Raw genomic sequence first — 21,761 nt, 5'->3', positions numbered from 1 at the left:
ACCTGGCTTTGGAAGCTGGGGCTTCTTAAGAAGCCGAGAGGACACATCCTCTGCCCACGGGCTCTGGAAGAGGACTCGGACCCTTTAAGGGTCACCCCCCGCCCCGAGCTGCTCCCACACTGGGGATGGAGGAAACTAGAAGAACTTGGAAGTGGGAGGTGTCTCTGGCACCCCTGAGGACAGGTGCTCCACTGTGCAGCTGGGCAAACTGAGGCCCAGGAGCCCACACCTGGAAGCAGATCTGGACATGCAAACGGGGATGGGGGTGGGGGGGTGGGGCCCAGCCCCAGGACCCCGCTTTTCAGCCCCAGACCCCCCAGAGAGGTGGGAAGGGGTCTGTGGTTCCGGGAGAGTGTTCGGACGGGGAAGCGGAGCCTGCAGGGGCCCTGCCTTCAGGGGTCCATGTGCTGGGGGGGACAACAGGTGGATGGTAGGCCCCCACCCTGCCACATTCCTATGGGCTCCCTGGAGACGGACTGGGGGGCGTCAGGCAGGAAAGTAAGCTTCCCGACCCTCTGGGGAGAGACACAGAAAGAGAGAGGCAGAGATGAGGGCCCCAGCCCACCTCGGGGGAGTCTGCCCTAGGAACCCCGCCTGTTGTGCCCGGCGCACCGCTGGCCCTGGGGAGGCGCGGGCGGGCGCAGAGGCAGGGGAACCCCAGAAGCCCGAGTCCGGCCCACTCCGGCCAGCCGGGCGCTCGAGGGGGCAGGAGCGGGCGGAGAGCGAGGCGGCGGGAGGCGGCGGCCAGGGGAGCGGGTGGGCGGGGGTGCTGACGTCAGACCCGGGCCCGGGCGCCGGCGGCCGCTCCCCCGCCACATCCTGGTGGCCGCGCTCGCAGCCGGGCCGGGCGGTGCGCCGCGCAGCCGGGCAGCCTCGCGCGCAGCCACCGGGGAGCGGGCGGGGGCCATGCGGCGGCCTTGAGCGCGCCGGGCCGGCGCCGAGGAGCGCGCGCGGCAGGCGAGCGGCCGAGCATGGAGCTGAGCCTGGAGAGCCTGGGGGGCCTGCACGGCGTGGCCCACGCGCAGGCGGGCGAGCTGCTGAGCCCGGGCCACGCGCGCTCCGCGGCGGCGCAGCACCGCGGCCTGGTGGCGCCCGGGCGCCCGGGCCTGGTGGCCGGCATGGCGAGCCTCCTGGACGGCGGCGGCGGCGGCGGGGGCTCCGGGGGCGCGGGCGGCACGGGCGGCGCGAGCGGCGGCGCCGACTTCCGCGGGGAGCTGGCGGGCCCGCTCCACCCGGCCATGGGCATGGCCTGCGAGGCGCCCGGCCTGGGCGGCACCTACACGACGCTCACGCCCCTGCAGCACCTGCCGCCTCTCGCGGCCGTGGCCGACAAGTTCCACCAGCACGCGGCCGCCGCGGCGGTGGCCGGGGCGCACGGCGGCCACCCCCACGCCCACCCGCACCCGGCGGCCGCGCCGCCCCCGCCGCCCCCGCCGCAGCGCTTGGCGGCCAGCGTGAGCGGAAGCTTCACCCTTATGCGCGACGAGCGCGCCGCGCTCGCCTCCGTGGGCCACCTCTACGGGCCCTACGGCAAGGAGCTGCCCGCCATGGGGTCCCCGCTGTCGCCTCTGCCCAACGCGCTGCCGCCCGCCCTGCACGGCGCCCCGCAGCCCCCGCCGCCGCCGCCGCCGCCTCTGGCTGCCTACGGTGCGCCGAGCCACCTGGCCGGGGACAAGCTGCTGCCGCCCGCCGCCTTCGAACCGCACGCCGCGCTGCTGGGGCGCGCCGAGGACGCTCTGGCTCGCGGGCTGCCCGGAGGCGGCGGCGGCGGCGGCGGCGGCGCGGGCGGCGGGGGCACCGCGGGGCTGCTGGCGCCGCTGGGCGGGCTGGCGGCCGCCGGGGCGCACGGGTCCCACGCGGGCGGCGGTGGCCCGGGCGCGGGAGGCGGCGGCCCCGGGGCGGGCGCCTCGGCCGAGGAGATCAACACCAAGGAGGTGGCGCAGCGCATCACGGCCGAGCTGAAGCGCTACAGTATCCCGCAGGCCATCTTCGCGCAGCGCATCCTGTGCCGCTCCCAGGGCACGCTCTCCGACCTCCTGCGCAACCCCAAGCCGTGGAGCAAGCTCAAGTCTGGTCGGGAGACCTTCCGCAGGATGTGGAAGTGGCTGCAGGAGCCCGAGTTCCAGCGCATGTCGGCGCTGCGCCTCGCAGGTAGGAGCGTGGCGCGCAGCGGAGAGCCCAGGGCTCCGGCTCAGGGCTCCCTGGCACCCAAACGAGTGGCCGCAGGGCACCCCAGCCCCTTCTCAGGCCGGGGCCGTGCGCCAGGCCAATGGTTCAGGACTCCCTGGCGGGAGGCTGGAGCATAATCTGTACCCCAGCCCTTTTGTACTGTCGCCAAAAGGGAGAGAGGGATCGAGCTGCCTTCCCCCGCTCCCCACTGCCAGCAGCCCGCCTGGCCCATTCGGGATCGGGGAGGGGTCCTTGGTTCCTTTTACACTGTAGGGAGGATCCCCGAAGCAGCCTGCAAGGTCCCTCATTGTGTGTGTGTGGGGGGGTGCTGTGCCCCAGACGCGCCGCTGCTGTCCCCTCCGGGAGCCACTCCCCTCCTCCCGAAGAGCCCCCGCTGCGCTCCCAGCTCCCGGCAGAGAGCCCAGACTGTGCACCGGCCGCCGGGGCCGAGGCGGCCAGGGCCAGGCCCGCTCTCAGCCCTCGGCCCCAGCGTGCGCTTCTTTGTAGCTCGGCCTCAGCGATCGATAGCCCCCTCCCCCGCTCCGGCCGCTGGCAAAGGTCACCCGAGAACGGGCGGGGGAGGGGCGGGCCCGGGGACCCTGGCCCGCGAGGCCTGGAGGCCTTCACACCCCAGCCAGCCGCCCTGCGAGGTTGCTTCTGGCTCGGGAGCGCGCCCTCCTGCCTGGCTTTTCCGTTTTGTGTCTCCCTCATTTCTGCCTGTCGGGACAGACCGCTGTCTATCAACCGCTCGCTCTGGTTCTGCTCCTGCTCCTCGTCCTTTCTTCTACTCTCTGGTGCTCTCTCTGTCTCGCTCTCTCTCAGGCTGACTCTCAGCCCCTGGCCCCCTGGGGACCGCGCTCCCTTCCCCCCTCCCAGCTGACAACAGCTGGGTCCACACCTGCCCCCAGCGAGGCCGCCTGGCCAGGCCCCCCTCTCCCTGATGCCTGTGGGGTGCAGGAGAGCCCCTGCCACCGTCCCCACAATGGGCCTGACACAAGGGGGGTGTCTCTCCCTGGCTGCAGGGGGAGGGGGCTGCGGCTGCCCCAGCCGTGGGGACAATAGCCTGGCTCAGTGGCCGGATCGATTGCTTCTCTGCGCACAGGGGCAAGAGGAGCTGGAGTGCTGCCTCTCAAACGGGGCGCCCCCCAAGTGAGCGGGAAGGCAGGGACAGATCGAGCCTGGAGTCCACCCAGGGAGCGGGTGGCTGGGGAGGACCACCACCGAGGGTTGCAGCGGGTTTGTGCGTGTTCCTCCCCTCCCCCAGGCGTAGCGGACAGCCAGGGGGGAGCCTGCGCTCACACATGGCCTCAGTTTCCCCCATGTGCCGTTGGGGTGCCCAGCGGAGCCTCCTATAGGCTTCCTAGAGTCTCCACTTCAGGGAACGGAAAATAAATTCTCCCTCCTACGTACGTGGCAGCTGACCCAGGGTGACAAGCTAGAAATGGCGTTAGGAACCTAGACAGGGCTTGTGTGAGGGCAAAACCTGTTCTGTCCTGCCCCCCACCCGGCCCCACGTGCCAGGACCTGGGTGTGCTCCCAGGGGTCCCTCAGTCATAGCAGCACACGCGGCCACAGCCTGCTCTGGGCAACATAGGTGACATCAGGGACCGGAACACACACCCCTGTGCTCTGGCCACAGCCATAGCCTGTAGGTGTGGTACACTAAGTGGCACTCTTCGAGACCGGGCAGCCGACTCGTGGCATCTGACCACTGCAGCCACCTTCTGCTTTGTCCCCAGTGCAGGTACCAAAGGGGACAGGGTGTCTGACTTGGGCACACCCCAGAGAACACAGGCCACTTTCCATTTTTCTCACCGTCCTCCCCTTCAGTAACTTCACGGCCATTCACGCATTCAGCCGCACCTTCCGGGGCCCCAGAAGGACAGACTGCAGGCGAGGAGTCCCCAGCTGGGGGCTGCTTCGGGCTGAGTGGTGCCAGCAGGCAGGGACACACTTGGGGCATCCCTTCTGATCCACCTGCTCCGCGCCCCAGGCCCTGGGCGCCCCCCACAACTCGCGGGCACTCCGGGCCACGGCCGCACCACGGGGCTGGCCCTGGGAGGTAGAAGCGGCGGGCCGGTGGCAGGCGAGCGGTAATTAGGCTCCGGGAAGCGCAGAGGCCTTTAGTTCCGGTCGCTGCGCAAATGAAAAGCGGTTAAGTGGCGGCAAATCGTAGTGCTTAGGGGGAGGCAACGGGCATGTCCCCCTCCCCAATGCTGTGCCCCACACAGTGGCCTGGTGTGCCCCCAGGGTCCACGCCCCCCCCGCACCCCCCCACAACCACAGCAGGACTCGCCGCCCCGCCCTTGCTCGCCCCAGCCTTGTCCGTGCCCTCGCCTGCCTCCGGCCTACCCGCCTCTGGCCTACGCGCTCGCTGCTCCGGGACTGGCCACCGGGCTGACCACGGGTGCTGGGGCCAGGAGACAGAAGGACACACGCAGAGAGATGGACGCAGAGAAGCAGAGATCCGCAGGGAGGGAGAGAGTGACAAAAACAGAAAGAAAGGAAAAGGACAAAACTGGAGACAGAGAAACAGACAGAAACAAAGATGGGGACAGAAAGAGAAGCCAAAGCAGAAACAGAGAAAGACAAAGAGAGACAGGGAGAGAGACAGCAACTGAGAAGGGAAAGCACCTAAGAGAAGAGCTGAGCGACCCCCTGGGCAGCTGAGTGGGGTCCCCTCACCCTGGGTCTCCCCCCACCTCTCTCCTTCCCTAGTCCGGGGCTCAGGGGAAAGGGGTGGCGTCTTTTTTTTTTCTGTGAAGCACTTGAAGAATCTGGCTGGGCAGACCTCAGGGTCCACCCCACGGCCCTGTGCCTGCCTGTTCTCTGTGCCTCAGTTTACCTATCTGTAAAATGTTGGGGAGGTGGCAGGAGCCAGGTTCTGGGCCTAACATTCTGAGATTCTGGGACCTGCTAATCCGGCCAAGGCCCATCCTGCAGCCCCTACCCCCCCCACCACCTGGGGCCCCCCCACTTCCCACCCCATTCCAGGGTCCCGGGAGTGTAAGGCTTGCCAGTCGCCTCCTCCTGGAAGCCTCTCTGGCTCGAGCTCAAGCAGGAATTGTGGGAGAGGGACTGGGGGAGGTGAGGGGGGGACTCTCGGCTGGGGCAGGGTGGTCGATGAATTCGAATTACCGTCTCTAATTCATCACTGCCGCTGGTCGATAGCTTTGGCCGTCTTCAAATATTGTTTAAATTGCAACTCTAGAGGAAAAGTATTTTTTGTAACTGATCAGAAAATATATATATAATTAATATCAGGTGGAGGCAGTTGTCCTTCTCCTTGTCTCCCTGGTGAGTCGGGTGCCCCAGCCATGGTAGGGCCTAGCATGGAAATTGAGGCAAGGAGGGAACTATTTCTGGATTCAAGATGCTGATAAGGGGGGTGGCAGGCCAGGCTGGGGAGTCTGGAAGGGACAGGAATGGACAGGAAAAGGCAAACCAGCCCCTCACTCAGGGTCAGGCTGGCACTGCCTGCCCCCAGCCTCTTCCCCACCCTGCAGTCACCATCCCAGGGGGGAGGGGCAGCGGGGGGGTGTTTGAGCGTGAAGGGGCCCAGCCCACAGGGTCCGAGTCCACCCGAGTCCCACTGGGAGGGCTGTGCAGCTTTCCTAAGGCCTGCCCAGGGACACCTGAACTCAGTAAAAACCTCACTTTGAGCGGCAGGGGGCCCTCACATCTTACAGATCCCCCCAGGACGTCCCAGCAGGGGACTTGACCACATGGGCCTCACCGGGGCTCCCTCACTCGCTGGTGGGGTGGGATGTGAGGGTCTGAGTCTCACTTTTCTCATCTGAGAAATGGACCCAGTTAGACGCCCCTTAGTAGGTGCCTATGGAGGTTTTCTGGTCACCTGCTCCCTATGGAGACCTTCAGGGCACAGTCCCAGACCCTGCACCCTGAGGCCACCTCGCTTAACCACTCCCCCCACGCATCTCTCCTCATCTTCAGGGGGGCCCCCACGGCAGCCCGGGATCTGAGAGATGCCCGGAGAGTGGACAGGGAGTCCGGCGGGCTCCCACAGCGATGCATGGAGTGAGGCGGACCAGGTCGGGATTGTGTGTGTCCCAGCCCTGTGAGCTCTGCAGACACTCAGAGCGACCCTGGGTCCCCCCACCCCCAAACCGGGCCCTCCCTCCAAACTGCAAAACCTGGCTGGGACAGCCCCAGGACCCTGCCCAGGTTCAGGGATTCTGTGCTGCCGCTGTGCAGACAGGGAGATGGGGAGGGGCAAGCTCTGAGATGGGGAGGGGGCTGGCTGGGGTGCCTGAAGCCCTCCCCCTTTCCTGGGCTCAGCCACCAGGAATGAGAGATGGAATCATCTGGAACGACCATTGAATCTAGATGTGATTATTGTACCCACTTTACAGACTAGCAAGCTGAGACCAAGAGAAAGGAAGGCAATTCCCAAAGTCTCCCCCCACAGTGTTAGACAGAGCCAGTTCCAGCAGGAGGGAGAACAGACTGTTTCCCCAGTGAGAAACAGGGTGCCCCGGGGGTGCGGGGTGCAGCCCCTGATGGGCTGAGTCTGGAGAGGCTGAAAGGAGGGCTTGAGATGCCAGGGTTCCCACCTCCTGCAAATGGGGGTCAGTCCAGGCAAGTGGTCCAGCAGGGACAAAGGCTGGAAGAAGCCTCAGGGGACTGAGGCAAAGGACAGGAAGATGTCTCTCAAGGTCATGGTGAGTTCCAGTTTATAAGCAGCTTGGTCCCTCAGGCAGGTGGACCATGGGGGCTGGCTGGCGAGGCCTACCTGTCTCCCCTGGGGCTCGTCTGCTTCCCCCATCCGACTCAGAGCCACCAGCATCCCTGCCCCTGCTTTCCCTGGACAACCACCTCCTCACTGAAGCTGCCCTCAGGGTCAGCCTGGGCTCAGCATTGGATTTCCAGCCCTCCCTGAGCCCCAAACCCAGCAACCCCTTCCCGTCTGTGTCCACAAGACAGGGACAGTCACACGCCCCCCATCACAGGTAAGCACATGGACAGGTGCGCACAGTGAGGGGCCGATGCTGGTTTTCCTTTATTCTCAAGTCCCCTTAGCCTAACATCCCAGAACTGGGCGGGGGCTCTCCTCCCTAACTTCTCCCCCGTTCTGTGCTGCTCCTATCAGCCATCACCACTCTAGTCTGAGTGACCTCTGGTGCTGCTTCCCTCTCCTCCTCCTCCTCCTCCTCCTCCTCCTCCTCGCTGGTCTCCAGGCTCCACTCCCACCCCATGCTCTCTCCTTCAAAGCTGGAGGGTGGAGGGTGCTTCTTATAGTCACTTTGGAGCTCGTCACACCCCTGCTTAGCATCCTGCCGCTGCGTAGCCTCCCTAGATCCTAAGAGGCGCAGGAAGCTTCCTGCCCACAGCTACAGATGCCCTAGCTCCTGGCTAGTAGACCCCTGAGCACAAAGGATGGGAGGCGGGGAAGCCTAGAGTGGCTATGAGGAGCGATGCGCCCCTGCAGCTGGCCTGCGTCTTTGTGTGTAGCAGCAAGCTCAGCTTAACCAGGGGAGCTCAAGCTGGTTTGAATCAAGTTTTTAATTAAATATGGCCCTTGATCAATAAGGAAGGCAGTGCTAGCGGGGGATGGGAGAGGCTAGGCCTGGAGCCAGGGGCTTCGGTGGGACCCTGGGCAGTGTGCAGCACCTGCAGCCTCAGTTTCCCCTCTGCCAAGTAGGCGTAGGTGTGGGTGGGTTTAGGAAACCGTCCTGCCTGTGAACTTGTTCCCTGCAGGCAGATGTGGGGAGGCTTAGACCCAACAAGTCACAGATTCGCAGCAGATGGAAACAGGGACACGGAGATGGGTCCATGACTGGTGACTGCGGAAAGGACCTGCAGGGGAGCAAAGCCAGGTGCGCCCGGGGGCCGCGGGTGGCGTTTCCCTCCCGCTGCACCCGCAGACGCACACGCATTCGAGCTAGGACACGGGGCGCAGGCGCTGGCTCAGGAAGCCCATACGTTGTGCTCGGATCTGGGTCTGGCGTGTTGGGGGCTGCATGCGCCTCGGGACCGCGGCCGGGATCTCCCTCTCCCCCAGACCCGTGCAGGCGACGGGGTCATCCATGCGCCCCCAGCTGGGCCCGCTGGAACACCTGTCTCGTGGGCCTCTAGTTACTGCCGGACTCCACTCCCGGATGCTTGGGGTGGAGAAAGGGTTGCACCCAACCACAGTGACAAGGGAGCCTGAACCGCGCTTCTCCGAACGCCAGGCGCATCCGCGCGCGCGAGCTGGGGGAAGCGTCAGGGCCTCGATTTCCCCCACAAGGCGAGCGCCGCCCGGCATTGCCGTGGAGACCGGCCACGGAGCTGTGCCGCACTCTGCACCTCTGTCCTCCGCGGGCGTGGGGATCCCTTAAACCCGAGAGGAGCCAGGAGTGCACTCACCGTCCGCAGCCTGGCGGGACGTGCGGAGACCGCAGGCCCCTGTAGGGCACACGCGCGAGGGCGGCCGGGGAGCGCCGGGGTGTGCGCTCCGGGCCTCGTGGGCGCAGCGCTGGGAGCGCGGACCACCAAGCGGGGGCTCCCCGGGACTGGGGCGGGGGTGTTTCGCGTGAGCCTGGGGGTGGTGGCTGCGTCGAGGCCTGCGACCACCGCTTCCCCCGCTCCCCCACTGCGCTCGTCCCTTCCCCAGATGGAGACTAGAAGCCCCAGCCTAGTGGGAGCGCAGGGACTGGATAGAGAAACAGGCCCCCAGAAGCAGGGGAGCCCAGTCCAAGCCGCTGCTCTCTCCTCCGCCGCCTCCGTAGACAAGGCTGCATTATCATTCCCAGTGCTGGACACATTCGCCTCCTTCCAGATTTAAGGGGAGCAAGACGGCGGCCTCCAGGACCCTCCTTCCTGACACCCCGCTTCTGCCCTACGGAGCCAGCGCAACTTAATTGGGCAGCTAAAGTCCTCGTTCCTCCTGTTTTCCTTTTCCTCTTTTAAAAACAACATCTCGGGAAGCCTGTTGTTTTGCTTCCTTCTCCACGACACCCAGAACATTCCACATCAGGAAAGAGAGTGCCTCCCTGGTCATTTGTGCCGGTACGTCCTGTTTTTGTGGGCCGTTTCCCTCTTGCCCCAGCCACCTCCTAGCCAGAGGACAGTCAGGCTGTTCCAGACGGTTCCGGGCCAGCCCCTGACCACCTGCCCGGGAATACTTGGGCGCGAGACCCGAGTTCTGTGAGTTGATCTGTTGATTGGTTTTTCCTAATCACTGAGGTGCTGGGTCACGTCCCCCTTTCTGGGTTGGCCTCTCCATTCTTTTTTTCTTATCACTGGTTCCTTTCCGGTCATCTTTTTCAAATCCATTTCCAGCTGTTGGCCTCTGTGGCTTCTTAATTGGTTTTTAAAAAGAAACGCCGTGTGCAGGTTGGGGATGGGTGTCTCCGCGCACCTGCTCCGCTTCCCCGTGTGAGGGTGTCCGAATGGGGGGGGTCTGAGTGGGAGCCACCCCCGACACCCCAGTCCCCCACCCCCAGGCACTGCACCCTCCAAATGGAGTCCCAGAGAGGGACCCTGCGGAAACACTCATTTCCCTGTTAAGTCTTTGAAAGGCTCAGAACTAATTTGAAAACATGGCCATTAAGATCCCATCTGGGGGGAGCAGTGGAGAAGGGGGGAGGAAGGCCAGCCACTGGCTGGGGGAGAGGTGTGCGGGGCAGACAGGGGAGGGGAAGGGGAGGAAGGGACGGAGAGTGGACGGGGAGAGGCCGTGAGGACAGATGAGGAGGCTGAGGCCTCTGAGGGTCCTCGCCTGAGGGCAGGGGTCTGGCTGTGCACCTGTCTCCTTGGAGATGACTCCGCGCCCACCATGGGGACCCCCTTTGGGCTCCCCCAGGGGTACAGGGTATAGATAAAGAGGTCCATGTATCGACTCCAGGTCCCCTTAGGGACTAGCTGTGTGACCTTGGGCAAGTCACCCACCATCTCTGGGCTGGGGAGGCTATGGGGCAGGCTTCAGGGCAGCTCAGGCCAGTGGGGACAAACCATCAGGGTGGGGGCATCAGTGCTCCCCACATCTGGGCCTGGGCAGCTGGTGGCTGGGGTGGGACGCGTCGCCAAGGAAACCAGTCATCATCCCAGCCGGAGACCAGGCTCCGTATTGAATTGTCTGCTCCAGGAAGCCTAAGTTGAGCACAGGAGGTGGCCGAAAGGGGAGGGGGGGACAACGGCTCCAGCTCCAGCGCCCACACCCCCCCCATCCTGAGCCCAGGTGCAGGGGTGCAGGGGTGCAGGGGAGAGGGCAAGCAGAGGGGCCTAGGTGTTGCCCTGGGCATGGACACAGAGGGACAGGTGCCCCCATTGCTGAATTCTGGTGCTGCGGCCCAGCTCCTGTCCCTCCCTGTCAAACCTAGCCCTCCCGGGGCCGCTCTGGCTCATTCCTCTTGCCCTCGGGGCGTCACTAGACCCCCCACCCCATCCAAGACCTGGGCTAGATAGCCAGGCCCACCCTGCACACCTAGCTCTGTCCCCTGCTGGAGCGTCCTAGATGGGCTCCCAGCTGCCCCTCCCAGCCACCACACACGTGCCACCTCCACCCCTCCCTGCACCAAGCAGAGTCAGCCCCCCACCCCGATTTCCATCTCCCTGGGATCATTAGTGACCCGTCTCAGACACCGGAGCTCGGCTGGCAAGTGAGGTCGCCCTGCCCCCAGCTGTCCCTAGCAGCACCTGGCACACAGCAGCTGCTTGATAAAAGCATGAAGCCAGCCTGGAGGAGGGGACGGGCCCAGGGTTAGGCAACTCGATGCTCCAACCCCCTGCCCCCGGGGCTCCCTCCTGCTGACAGACAGGGACCTCGGGGTCACAGGGTCCCTGTGCTCACCTGATAAAGCAGGAAACCAGTGTGCACAGAGTGTGCGTGCAAGACCCCAAGCCAAGACCCTGGTCCGCACGGCGGGGCAGGCAGCCGGGAGCCATCCTGAGGGTCTGTGTGGTCCCCGGGCCACACCCCTGCTCAGACACAGTGAGCCTGGGCGGGGGCTGGGCACATCTCTGCTGCCCCCAACCTCATCACATCACACCCCCAGGTTTTCATGCCGCCTCCCCCTGACATGCACCTGTCATGCAGAAGTCTGCCGGCTGGCCCCTGCGCCTTCCTACACACCCTCGGGGCTCTCCCCTCCTCACCCCTCCAGACACCTGGGCCACTGCCCACAGCCCAGCCCTTTGCATGTGCATGGATGACTCTTGCTGGGGTGGCAGGATGTCCCAGTTACTTGCCTCAATCACACATCACCCTCCACTCCACCATGTGTTTGTGGTGGCCCCACGTGGACACCCCAATAGGATGAGGAGGACAGGAAGATGCCCGCACGGGCAGCCCACGGGAGCGCCACTGCCCGCCCCCAGGCACCTCCTCCTGCCTGGTTCTGTGGCCCAGACACAGTGTACCTCTGGGAGATAGGATGGGAGGAGAGGAGAAGGAGCAATGGGAGGAGGAGGGAGGGGGGAGGAAGGGGAGGAGGAGGAGTAGATGGGAGGAGATAGAAGGGGAGGAGGGGGAGGAACAGGGAGAAAAGGAGAAGGGGGAGAATGGGAGGAGGGGAGGAGTGGGAGCAGGGAGGGGGAAGGGAGGAGGAGGAGAGGAGGAGGAGCAGGGAGAGGGAGGAGGGATGGGAAGGGGAGGAGGGGGAGGAAGGAGAGGAGGAGGCAGAAGGAACCTTGTGGCCATAAGGTGATGTTGGGGGAACAGGTGCGACCCGCTCCCTCCCGTGGACCTGATCCTCTTCCATCTGATGAGGGTGAGTGGCCTGGAGGCCCCTGCTGCTCAATCCCTGACCTCAGCTGGGTGCAGGCTGCTGGGGATGCTCCGGGGATCCCGCTCCCCTGAGCGGCCCACCCGGCCAGTGGCTGGCTTCATCTCCCTGGGCCAGTCTGCGCTGAACCCCCTCCCTGCCCCCACCCCCCCCAGGAGGGCGAGGAGACGTGCCAGTCACTGGACAAACGGACAAACGTTGCCCGCCAGCTGTCTCCGGCGGCCCACCCCACGCTGGGCAGCAGAGGGAAATCAGGCTCAGGCTTGAGCCCAGGAGGTCAGGACTGGGGGCCCCCGGGGAGGGAGCCAGGCTCTTCTGGGGTGAAGAGAAGGGCTTCCTGGGGGTGGGTGACCTCTGTGGGGGCCTTGAGAGGTGGGTAGGACTTCTTGGGCTGGGACAGTGTCTCTATCTGTGCCTCTCTGGGAAGATTCTGGGAGAGATGCAGAGGCCTGAGGCCAGACCTGAGGTGGGGGTGGGGACGTCATGGCCATGTGACCCCTCCATGGGCCTCAACACCTCAACTCAGCCCCACCATGACATTCAAGACTTCTCTGGCTCAATCCCTTCCTGTAGCTGGGAAGGCCCAGGCCATGCGAAGGTTTCCATCTGGAGCCTGAGGCCCCCCCAGTGCACCTCCGCCCCTCCTGCCTGGAGCCCTGCCCGGGGTTGGGGCTGGCCAGCTGGCTGGGGCCCCTGGTCTCCTCTGCAGCACCTGGGATCTTATCCCAGGGCCTCTGGGAACCGCCCCCCCAGGACCCAGCCCTAGACCCTCTTCATCCCCGGACTCCAGAAAGAGTGAGAGCAGTGGGAGGGGCGGGACTCCAGTTGTTCTAAGATCAGAGCATCTCAGAATCAGTGGGGTTTTGCTTTTTTGTTTTTAGATTCTATTTACTTATTTGTCAGAGAGAGCACAAGCCAGGGAGGGGCAGGCAGCATGAGAGGGAGGAGCAGACTCCCTCCTGGGCTCATCCCAACACCCCCGGACCATGACTGAGCCAAAGGCAGACTCTTCACCTGCGGAGGCCCCCAGGCGGCCCAGAGTCCGTTGTTTTTAGTCCCTGGAGGCCTGGAGGGCGAACCCAAACCCACAGTCAGCGGGGCCCCTGGGTAGAGTGGCCACTGTAATGCTCCACCAAAATAAAGAAAAGAAAGGGGGCAGCGTCCCAGGCCTGAGGACCTGTTGGGGGGCACTGACTTGCCCCTGGTCCCCCAAGCTTGTCTGGTAGCTCCCCCAGGGGCCATGGCAACCATGGTGGGTGGCGAGGGTCTGTGTCTGGGGCCACTCCCCGCCCCCCGACCACAGGCTGGGAGCCCCTGGTGAGGGACACAGGGTTGAGTCCTCCTGAGCTGGGCACATAGGAGGTGGCCCTGCGGCAGGGCCCCGCGGTGTGGACCCGGTTACTGGAGGAGGTGCTGGGTGCGGGCGAAGCCAACAGGAGGCAGGACGGGGGAGGCCATAGAGAGAGGCGATGTGGAGGTGATGGCAGGGGAGGTGGTGACGCTGGGGCGGCAAGCAGAGGTGGGGACGGAGGTGGTGGTGGTATGGCGAGGGGTGCAGAGGCGGCGGAGGTGGCGGTGCGGGTGGAGGTGACGGGGCAGAAGTGATACTGATGGAGGAGGCCATGTTGGGGGGGCGGAGAAGGAGATGGAGGCGGAAGGGATGGCGGAGGAGGGGATGGAGGTGGAAGCCACAGGGGCAGTCACCAGTGGAGGTCTTCCTGGAAGAGGTGGCCACCGTATGGCATGGCATCGCAGTAGGAGGCTGGTGGCTGGCACTGTGGGTGAGTCCAGGCTTCCCCTCGAGGCGCTCTCCCAGCCCCGCTCTGGGTCAGTCCCTGTCTCCCAGCCTGGGCTTTCAGTTCTGTAAAGGGGCTCGTACCCACAGCCTGTCCTCCTCCCCGGCTGCCCAGGGGACACAAAGACGGCACCACTGGGCCAGTGGGAGTGAGCTTGGGCACCAGACAGGATGCTCTTGAGGGGAAGGTGGCCACGCTGATGGGGGGGGATTTCGGCCGACCCCCCCACTGGCACTCACACCCCTGAGCCTCCAGGCTGGGCTCCAGGGGGGCTGTGGGGGATGGAAACCAGGACAAAAGCTGCTCCTGGTAAACAGTTCTGACGGGGCCCAGATCGATTGGGGCTGTGAGGAGCTGTAATTAGATTGAACACGGGGACGGGGCGGGGGGGGGGGGATCTTTTTGCTGTGATCGACAAAACACCAAGTTTTTTCATGACTCTGCTTGGCCTGGCCCCTCCCCCAGCTCCTGCCTCTGGGGCCCCCATTAGGCTCTTGATTGGAGAAGGGGAAGCAGTGGGAGAGAGGGGAACCTTGTCTTCACTCCCTCCCATTCCGGCCCATCGCTGTGGCTCTTGTACTGGCCCCTGCTGGACTTGGGCAAGAGGCTTACACTCTCTGAGTGAACAAGGACAACACCTGCCTACGGGGTCGCCCTAAAGGTTAACGGACAAGAGACACGCAAGGCTCTTGTGAGCTTGCTTTCTTTTCTTTTTTTTTACATAAGCTTTACGCCCAGTGGGTCTTGAACTCAGGACACCCCCCCCACCGCCCCACTGAGGTGGAGAGTTCCTGCTCTGTGCACCGAGCCAGCCAGGCATCCCTCTGGTATCTTGGTCCCCACTGTAGACGTGCGATGAATTTGGGAGTAAAGTGAAGGTACATCAGCCCAAGATGACAGCTGCTGGGCGGGCAGGGCCTCTTCTGAAATTCAAAGCCTAGGCCTGAGTCTTGACTCCTACCCTGGACTTGATGCCAGAGACTCCGCTTTCTCTTTGAAAGAATGGGGGACCTCGTCCCTTCCCTGACCCTCACAGGGTGGCCAAGTTCCAAAGAGATGGGAGGTCAGTCCCCTTCCTGGTCTCTTAACACAGACAAAATAGATCTCACGTCCTTGTCCCCTCTTCTGCACACAAAGGGCTCCCTGGAGCACTGCTCCCTGCCAGTTTGCCTCCCCATCCTTCCATACGCCCACCACACCCACCACACCCTTCCCTCCGTTGGCCTCTCCTCTCGGTATCCTGAAGAACACAGTCTTTTGGCTGAACCCGTATTCAGCATTGCATTATTATGCTTTCGGTGAACGCTGCCCACCTCCGAGTCACACAGAGTGCTAGGACGGCGTCTTTCTTTCTTGTACAAATGTTTGTTTCTCCAGGAGTTAGTGGTTGCCGATTACTGGTTCTTCCCACACTCCCCAACAAGACGCAGACAGACTCACCAGGACTTTCCATACATATTAGGTCATGTCCCCTTGCCACTTGGCTTGGCGCTGGGTGGGGCTGACCCCCGGGGCCGGTCCTGGTGCCTCTGACCCTGGTCTTCTAGGCTCCGTCCTCCCCATCACCTGGAGGATCCTCTCCTTTTCCTACAAGGAAATCACACTTTCTGAAGCCACAATTGCCTTTTTAAATTTACCTCCTCGTTTTGGTGAAACACATCCTCCAGGAGTTTTCTGAGAAAGGGTGCCCAGAAGTCAACTTTTGGAGACTTTCATCTGTCTGACTCCGTCTCCAGGCCGCCCTCCTGCTTGACGCCCCGCGGGCACATGATTCCCTCCGAACAGAATCTCCCTCAGAATTTTGAAGACGGTGTTTCCCTGCCTCCTAGTTTTTGAGAAGCCAAAGCCACCAGGACTCTTAGACCCTCCCAGGACGTCTGGCTTTCATCTCTGGGAACTTTTACTTTCCTCTCTTTATTCTACGTCTCAGAAATCTCACAAGGACGAGCCTCAGGGAATATCTTTTTTGACCCATCCAGCCGCACGTCATAGGCTCTTAAGCGGGACTCTCATGTCCTTCAAACATGGATTTTTTTTTTTCATTATTTACTTGGGAATCTCTTCCTCCAGTTTTCGACCGCTTCTGAATCAGATGACAGGCCCGCCCAGTCCACACTTCATTGTCACCCTTCTCTCGTCTCCCATCTCAGCACCTGCCTCGTCCTATTGCCGGGGACACTCACTCAGTGCTGTGTCCAGTCCTGCGCTGGTCCGGCCCGGCAGCGATGGTCTGTGTAATTCTAAGAGCACCGTCTTCCCTTTTCACCGTCCTGCTCACGGCACCGGATCCTGTTCTTGTTTCGTGGATACAGCACTCGTCTCCCCCTCCGAGAGTGTCTATTACAGCTTTGCCTGCTTTGTCCGTTTCTTCCCCTCTCCCCCTACCATCTTTCGCACTTGTCCCTCTATCTCTCTCCTTCTCCCTCCCCATTCCCCCTCTCCCTCCCCTCTCCCTCTCTCCCCCTTGCCCCCTCCTCCCTCCCCTTCCCCCTTTCTCTTTCTCCTTCTCTCTCCTCTCTCTCCCCCTCCCTTCTCTCCTCCTCTCTCCCCACCCTTCCTCTCCCTCCCCTCTCCCTCCTGCTCCCTCCCCTTTTCCCCTCTCCCCGCCCCTCCCTTCTTTCTCTATCTCCTTCTGTCTCTCCTCCTCTTCTCTCTCTCTCTCTCATTACTGTCCAGTAATCTCCAACTATCCCCCTTATTTAATCATAAAACCTGAAAGATCCCTGAAGCGCTGTGTAAGTTTCAGGTCAGGGGGAGACAGGGAGTGAAGTGGGGTGTCGGTCCTCCCCTCCCGGGAGAACCCCTTGTCCCTGAGAAGTGAGCCACAATACAGGGAACATTAATCTATTTCTGCAGACCTGTGTGGACATTGATCTGGCACGCCATTTGGCTCAGACTCTTCTGGAACCAAAAAAAGCCAGTTTGGTGTGTGGTCCCAGTGGGTCACTAGGGCTGGGGGCAGGGCTCTACTGGTGTAGCTCACAGCACCAGCGACTTGTGGGGGTGACAGACTAGCTGGGCCGAGGAGGAGTTGGGGTGGAGAGGCATGGGAGAGTGGACTCTCTACCTCCTGCGGTCCCTGACTAGTACCTGGCAGGGAAAGTGAGACTCCGAGAGACCCCTGGAGGGACGTGGCCAGTGCTGGCTAGGGAGCTCATCTTTCCCACCCACTGGCCCCATTGTCTCCAGGGCAGGGTCCACTCTGGAGCTGGGGCCCTGTGGAGCAGCCTGGGGTCCTGCCACGTACCCTGAGGTGCCGCCAGCTCCCCTTTGCCAGCCACCGCCAGCTGGGGGCATGGGCCAGCCTTCTGCAGCCTTCTCCCCGCTCCCAATGCAAGGTGGGGGGTGGGGTCTGTCCTGCATCTGCCCTGGTCTTAGATCCTCCCAGCTCCAGGGGATCCCTTGGGCAAGTGTGGGCCTCAGCCTCCAGGGGTGGAGGTGGGGGGGGGCTGGGTCTCAGAGTCACATCAGCCTCACGACACAGGGTCCCTAAGTGGCTCAGGCCTGTCCGACAGCCTTGAGAAGGAGGCACGGACTGGTACTCCCGTCGCTGGGGAGGGGGGCTTGTTCCCAGGGTGGCTCACACCTCCCAGTCGTTCCCAGCCTCTCCCACCCCGTCTACCCTGAGCCACAGAACTCGCGCGCCCTTTCCCGCAGCATCCGGGGGGGCTGCGAGGCGCGCCTGCGGGGCGCCGGAGGCCCTGGGGGCGGGCCGGGTGGGGTCGCCGGCCCGTGGAGCAGTGCTCACGCCGCGCCCCGTCTTTGTCTCCCATCCGCGCCGGCCGCAGCCTGCAAGCGCAAGGAGCAGGAGCAGCAGAAGGAGCGCGCGCTGCAGCCCAAGAAGCAGCGCCTGGTGTTCACCGACCTGCAGCGGCGCACGCTCATCGCCATCTTCAAGGAGAACAAGCGGCCGTCCAAGGAGATGCAGGTCACCATCTCGCAGCAGCTCGGCCTGGAGCTCAACACCGTCAGCAACTTCTTCATGAACGCGCGGCGCCGCTGCGTGAACCGCTGGGCGGAGGAGCCGGGCGCCGCCCCCGCGGGCCCCGCCGCCGCAGCCACCTTCTCCAAGGCCTGAGCCCGCGCCGCCACCACCCCCCGCCCCGCCCGGCCCTCGGGGGGCCCGCTGGAGGGGTGCAGCCCGCGTCCCCCAGCCCAGTGCACAAGAAGGGCCCCTCCTCCCCCGCCTCCCGTCCCCCCCAGGCCAAAGGGAGCCCTCCACCCCCCCCAGACGGGAGGGGGTGGCCGAAGGGGCTCCCCAGCTCCCTGCATCCGGGACGCCCGGAGGGCCCCAGGGAGAGCCTGGGCTCGCCGCAGCGTCCCCGAAAGCGGGTCAAGAAGCACATACGAGAAATATAAACCGGGTATTTGACAGAAGGAATTCGGAGAGCAAGCTCTCCCGCGCCAGCCCTCCTCCCCCGGCCCTGTCCGCCCTGAAGTCTCCAAAGCCTCCGCGTCGCGCGGGGTCCTCGCAGCGCCCGCCCGCACAGCGACCAGCCCGCCGGCAGAGCCGCCCCCGGCCGCCAGGGTTCCTCGTGCCAAGAGCCGCCTGCCTTAACGTCCGGCGCGGGGCTGCCCGGGGACGGGCCGGAGCGGGCGGCCGGCCCACCGGTGCGGTCCGCTCCAGACGCCGCCGGCCCGGCGCCGCCGTCTGTCCACTTTACCTGTAGGCACCTTGATGGCACCCCAGGGAGAGACACACCCCGGAAAGCAGAGAAGCAAACCCGAAAGCCCGTCCCGATGCCATGCGGAGAAACCAGCACCGAGAGCGCGCGGGAGGCGCCCCCCATCCCTGCGTGCCGGGGCCACGGCGGTGCCACCTGCGAGGAACCTTCTGGAACTCCCCCAACACCTCCCGGCGCTCGGGGCTGCCGCTCTGGGCCGGAGGGGACGCAGGGGGCGAGCCTGGGTGGTGACTCTTGTCTACGAAGGAGGAGAGAAGACGCTGAAGGCGGCGGTATCGGCTTGCTCTTTTTTTGCCAAAAAACAAAACAAAACAAAACAAACAAAAAACAAAAACAAACAAACAAACAAAAAAAACCCCCACACAACTGACGAGGGGGAAGGAAGGGTCGGAAATGAAGATGAGCAGCGCGCGCCCCTGCTCGCCTCTCCTCCCTTCCTGGGGACCTCCAAGGCTGGCCGGCAGCTGGATCCTGAGAACCCCCTTCCCGCGGTTCAAGGTCTGGAGGCTCGAAGGAACCTCACCCCCAAACCCTGCGCGCCCGCAGCCTCCCAGGGAGGTAGTCACCCCTCCCCCCTTGAGAATGCAAAAGACATTTCTAGTGAAATGCCCCCCCCCCAGGTAAAGGCTACCTCACGCAAACGTTCTTGTCTGTGATTGGATAAATCACGCCCGATACCAAAGATTCCCCCCCAGGACCTGTGCTGGAGGCTGAGTTCCCTCGTGGACGACCAGGGGCGCCGGCCCTGCCCTACAGAGAGAGAGAGAGAGAGGAAGAGAGAGAGAGAGAGAGAGAAGTGAAGGAGAGGGAGGGAGAGAGGATACTGAGGTCGATGAGTGCCTTTTTCTGGAACCAAAGATGTGTGTGAAATGTTCTCTTGTCCTTATCGACTCGCTATTCTCACAGCTTTTTAAGCAGCCGATCTGAATGATGCTTCTAGAACCTTTGGGTGTTGGGACAGAATCCTAAGAGTCCCTGTTCCTGCTCAGCAATCAACCCCCACCCCTGCTCAAACACACACACTCACACACTCTCACACATTCACACACACTCACACTCTTCTGTCCTTGCTGGGCGCTGGAGGCCGGCAGCTGGACCCCTTCCTTCTGCCTCCAGCTGTCACCCGGCCCCATCGCACTGAGAGCTGGCTTGCAGGGGCGGGGCTTTGGGGACACCCCCTGCTGGGTAAGTCACTTGCTCTCCCCAGCATTTAAGGTCCAAGGATCAGAGGGCAGAGATCTCCATTCTGTCCCATGCTGGATAGTTAGGAATTGGCTTGGGACCAGTCTGGTTGTGGAACTTTCTAGTTATGGTGACCTGTGGGCAAATGGGGTCAAGTCCCACCAGCCCGAGTCACAGCCGCATTCCCGGATTCCGAGGTCCCTTTCAAACACACACACACACACACACACACACCAGCTCTAGTCCAGCCCCCCCAGGGGCCCTTACCCACTCACCCCCGTCTCCCCCCACTACCCACCCCCCCCCGACACCCAGCTGGTTGTCACATACCAAAGACCATTCTCCACGCAGGGAATGACACCTCCAGCACAGCTCCTTCGAGCCTTTGACAATTTTCTCTGAAATACCTCAAAAATATTTAATGTATAGTTTATGTGATAAAAAAAAAAATCCTTAGCTAGTTTTTGGAATACGTGACTTGAAGCTTTATACCGTTAAATTATAATTTTGCAGACGATGGTATGTCATTTCTTTGAGGAGTTCCGTGGGAGACACATTGAATGTCAGGGCAGTGAGAGCCCGGTGTCAGAGGCCAAGGGCAAGGCAGCGGGAGCGAGAGGCAGAGAGCGCGGACCTGCGTTTACAGATTTCTTACTCAAACGAGTCCTTTAGGAAAGACAGGAAGAGAGAGAGTGTACCTTTCTGTTCTCTGGCGTGTTCTGTCCCTTGTTTTTTGGAGTCATGTCTTATAAGAGTATTTATTATTCTATGTGTTCTGTGTTCAAATGTAATTTAAGAAAAAAAAGTAAGAAAAAATCCAAAAAAAAAAGACAATGGAATTTGATTTGATGCATGACTAATGTGCTAGGTGGGCGGGCGGGGGGTGGGGCGGGCCAGGTCAGAGCCCAGTTCCGTGTCGCATGGCTGTGTTTCGTGCCTGAGTTCGGTCGGTGCTCCTTCTCACCGAGCCGTGTTCCTTCCCCCCTTTCTAAGGTCCAGCGGCGGGAGGGGGACGGGGCCTCGGGTGGCCAGGAAGGTGGAGGAGGCCGCAGGGCCTCCACACCCAGAGCCGGGTCTGCACCTCCTGGTGTCCCTGCACCACCTACCTGCACCAACCAGGCGGGAGATCCAGGGCCTCCTGCTCCTGGTCTTTGGTGCAAGTGGGTGTCACTGCCACCTGGGACCCCCGACCCCACCCCAGCTGGTTCACGAGAGCATGAATTCCCAAGTGTCTTGTTCAGAGGAGAGAGACAATCAGCCAATTCGAGTCTTGTCGCCCAGGGTGGCGGGGCCAGGGTGTGCCCCAACTTCCTGAGGTCCTGAGGGCCCTCCTGAGACACCCCCAACCCCACCCCCCTACAGGCACCCAGCCAAGCGCCACCCACACCGTCGGCCTCCCTGGCCCTGGGCTGGGAGAGAGCTCCCCTGTCTGGCCTGGGATGTGGGGGGCAGGACCCCAGAGAACAGAGAGCTCCCCAAGTGCCCATCAACGGGGGCTCCGGGCGGTGTCCCTGCTGCTGAGCTCCCACAGGCCCCAGGAACGGGGGTTGGGATAGTGGAAGGGAGCCCCTGGCCCTGAAGGAAGTAGGCCCCAGATTAGGGGGGCAGAGGGCATGTTCCAGGACCTCCCCGCACACCCAGCCCATCACTGCTCCGGATTTGGGCCGTTCCACTCCTGAATCCAAAGCAGTGTGAGCCACACCAACCCCCCAGATCCCTGGGCTCCCCGCTAAGGGCTGGTCCTTAGGGGGATACTCTGCAGCCCTGGGTGAGAGAGGGCCAAGGAGCCGTGTGGCCCTGAGTGTTTAATCAATTCTGGACACTAGGGCTGTTTTCTGGGGAGACACAAAGTCCGGGTCATCCAAAGTCCCCCCAAATGCTAGAGGGCGCAGAAGCCCTCTCCCTCCCACCCTCAGGTGACAGGCTTAAAAGTTAAAAAATATATATCTATCATCGTCATTGTTAACCATTGCTGTGCTGGATTTGTTGTTTCGTTTTTCTCCAATAAATTATTTTCTACTCAGTCACCTGGGCTTGTGTGCTGGCGGAAGTGGGGGAGGGGGCGGTGCGCGGAGGGTGGGGGGGTGGGAGTCGGCCTGGGACGGAAGGTGGTGTTTTGGGGGAAGCCGGGGGCGGGGCGGGGGGGCAGCCTGGTTGGGGACGAGGTTGCGTGGGCAGCGCTGGACATGACCGGTGCCCTG

General features: G+C 63.0%; 1 protein-coding gene across 1 annotated transcript; it reads left to right on the top strand.

The window, feature by feature from the left end:
* Positions 1 to 971: 971 nt before the first annotated feature.
* On the top strand, positions 972 to 18,296 carry ONECUT3 (one cut homeobox 3). The gene is made up of 2 exons (XM_047710656.1): positions 972 to 2,151; positions 17,482 to 18,296. Exons 1-2 carry the CDS (start codon positions 972 to 974, stop codon positions 17,769 to 17,771), a joined length of 1,470 nt encoding a protein of 489 aa, XP_047566612.1. The 3' UTR covers positions 17,772 to 18,296.
* Positions 18,297 to 21,761: the final 3,465 nt, after the last annotated feature.

Source organism: Lutra lutra, chromosome 1, assembly GCF_902655055.1.
Source record: "Lutra lutra chromosome 1, mLutLut1.2, whole genome shotgun sequence".
Classification (NCBI taxonomy): domain Eukaryota; kingdom Metazoa; phylum Chordata; class Mammalia; order Carnivora; family Mustelidae; genus Lutra; species Lutra lutra.
The sequence above is the reverse complement of the archived record's forward strand: the minus strand, read 5'-3'. Positions and strand labels throughout refer to the sequence as shown.

Excerpts from the sequence above, each read along its gene's own strand:
- ONECUT3 (XM_047710656.1), top strand. The coding sequence starts at position 972 with ATGGAGCTGAGCCTGGAGAGCCTGGGGGGCCTGCACGGCGTGGCCCAC. Across the intron at positions 2,152-17,481 it reads GTCGGCGCTGCGCCTCGCAG|CCTGCAAGCGCAAGGAGCAG; the intron begins GTAGGAGCGTGG and ends CGCCGGCCGCAG.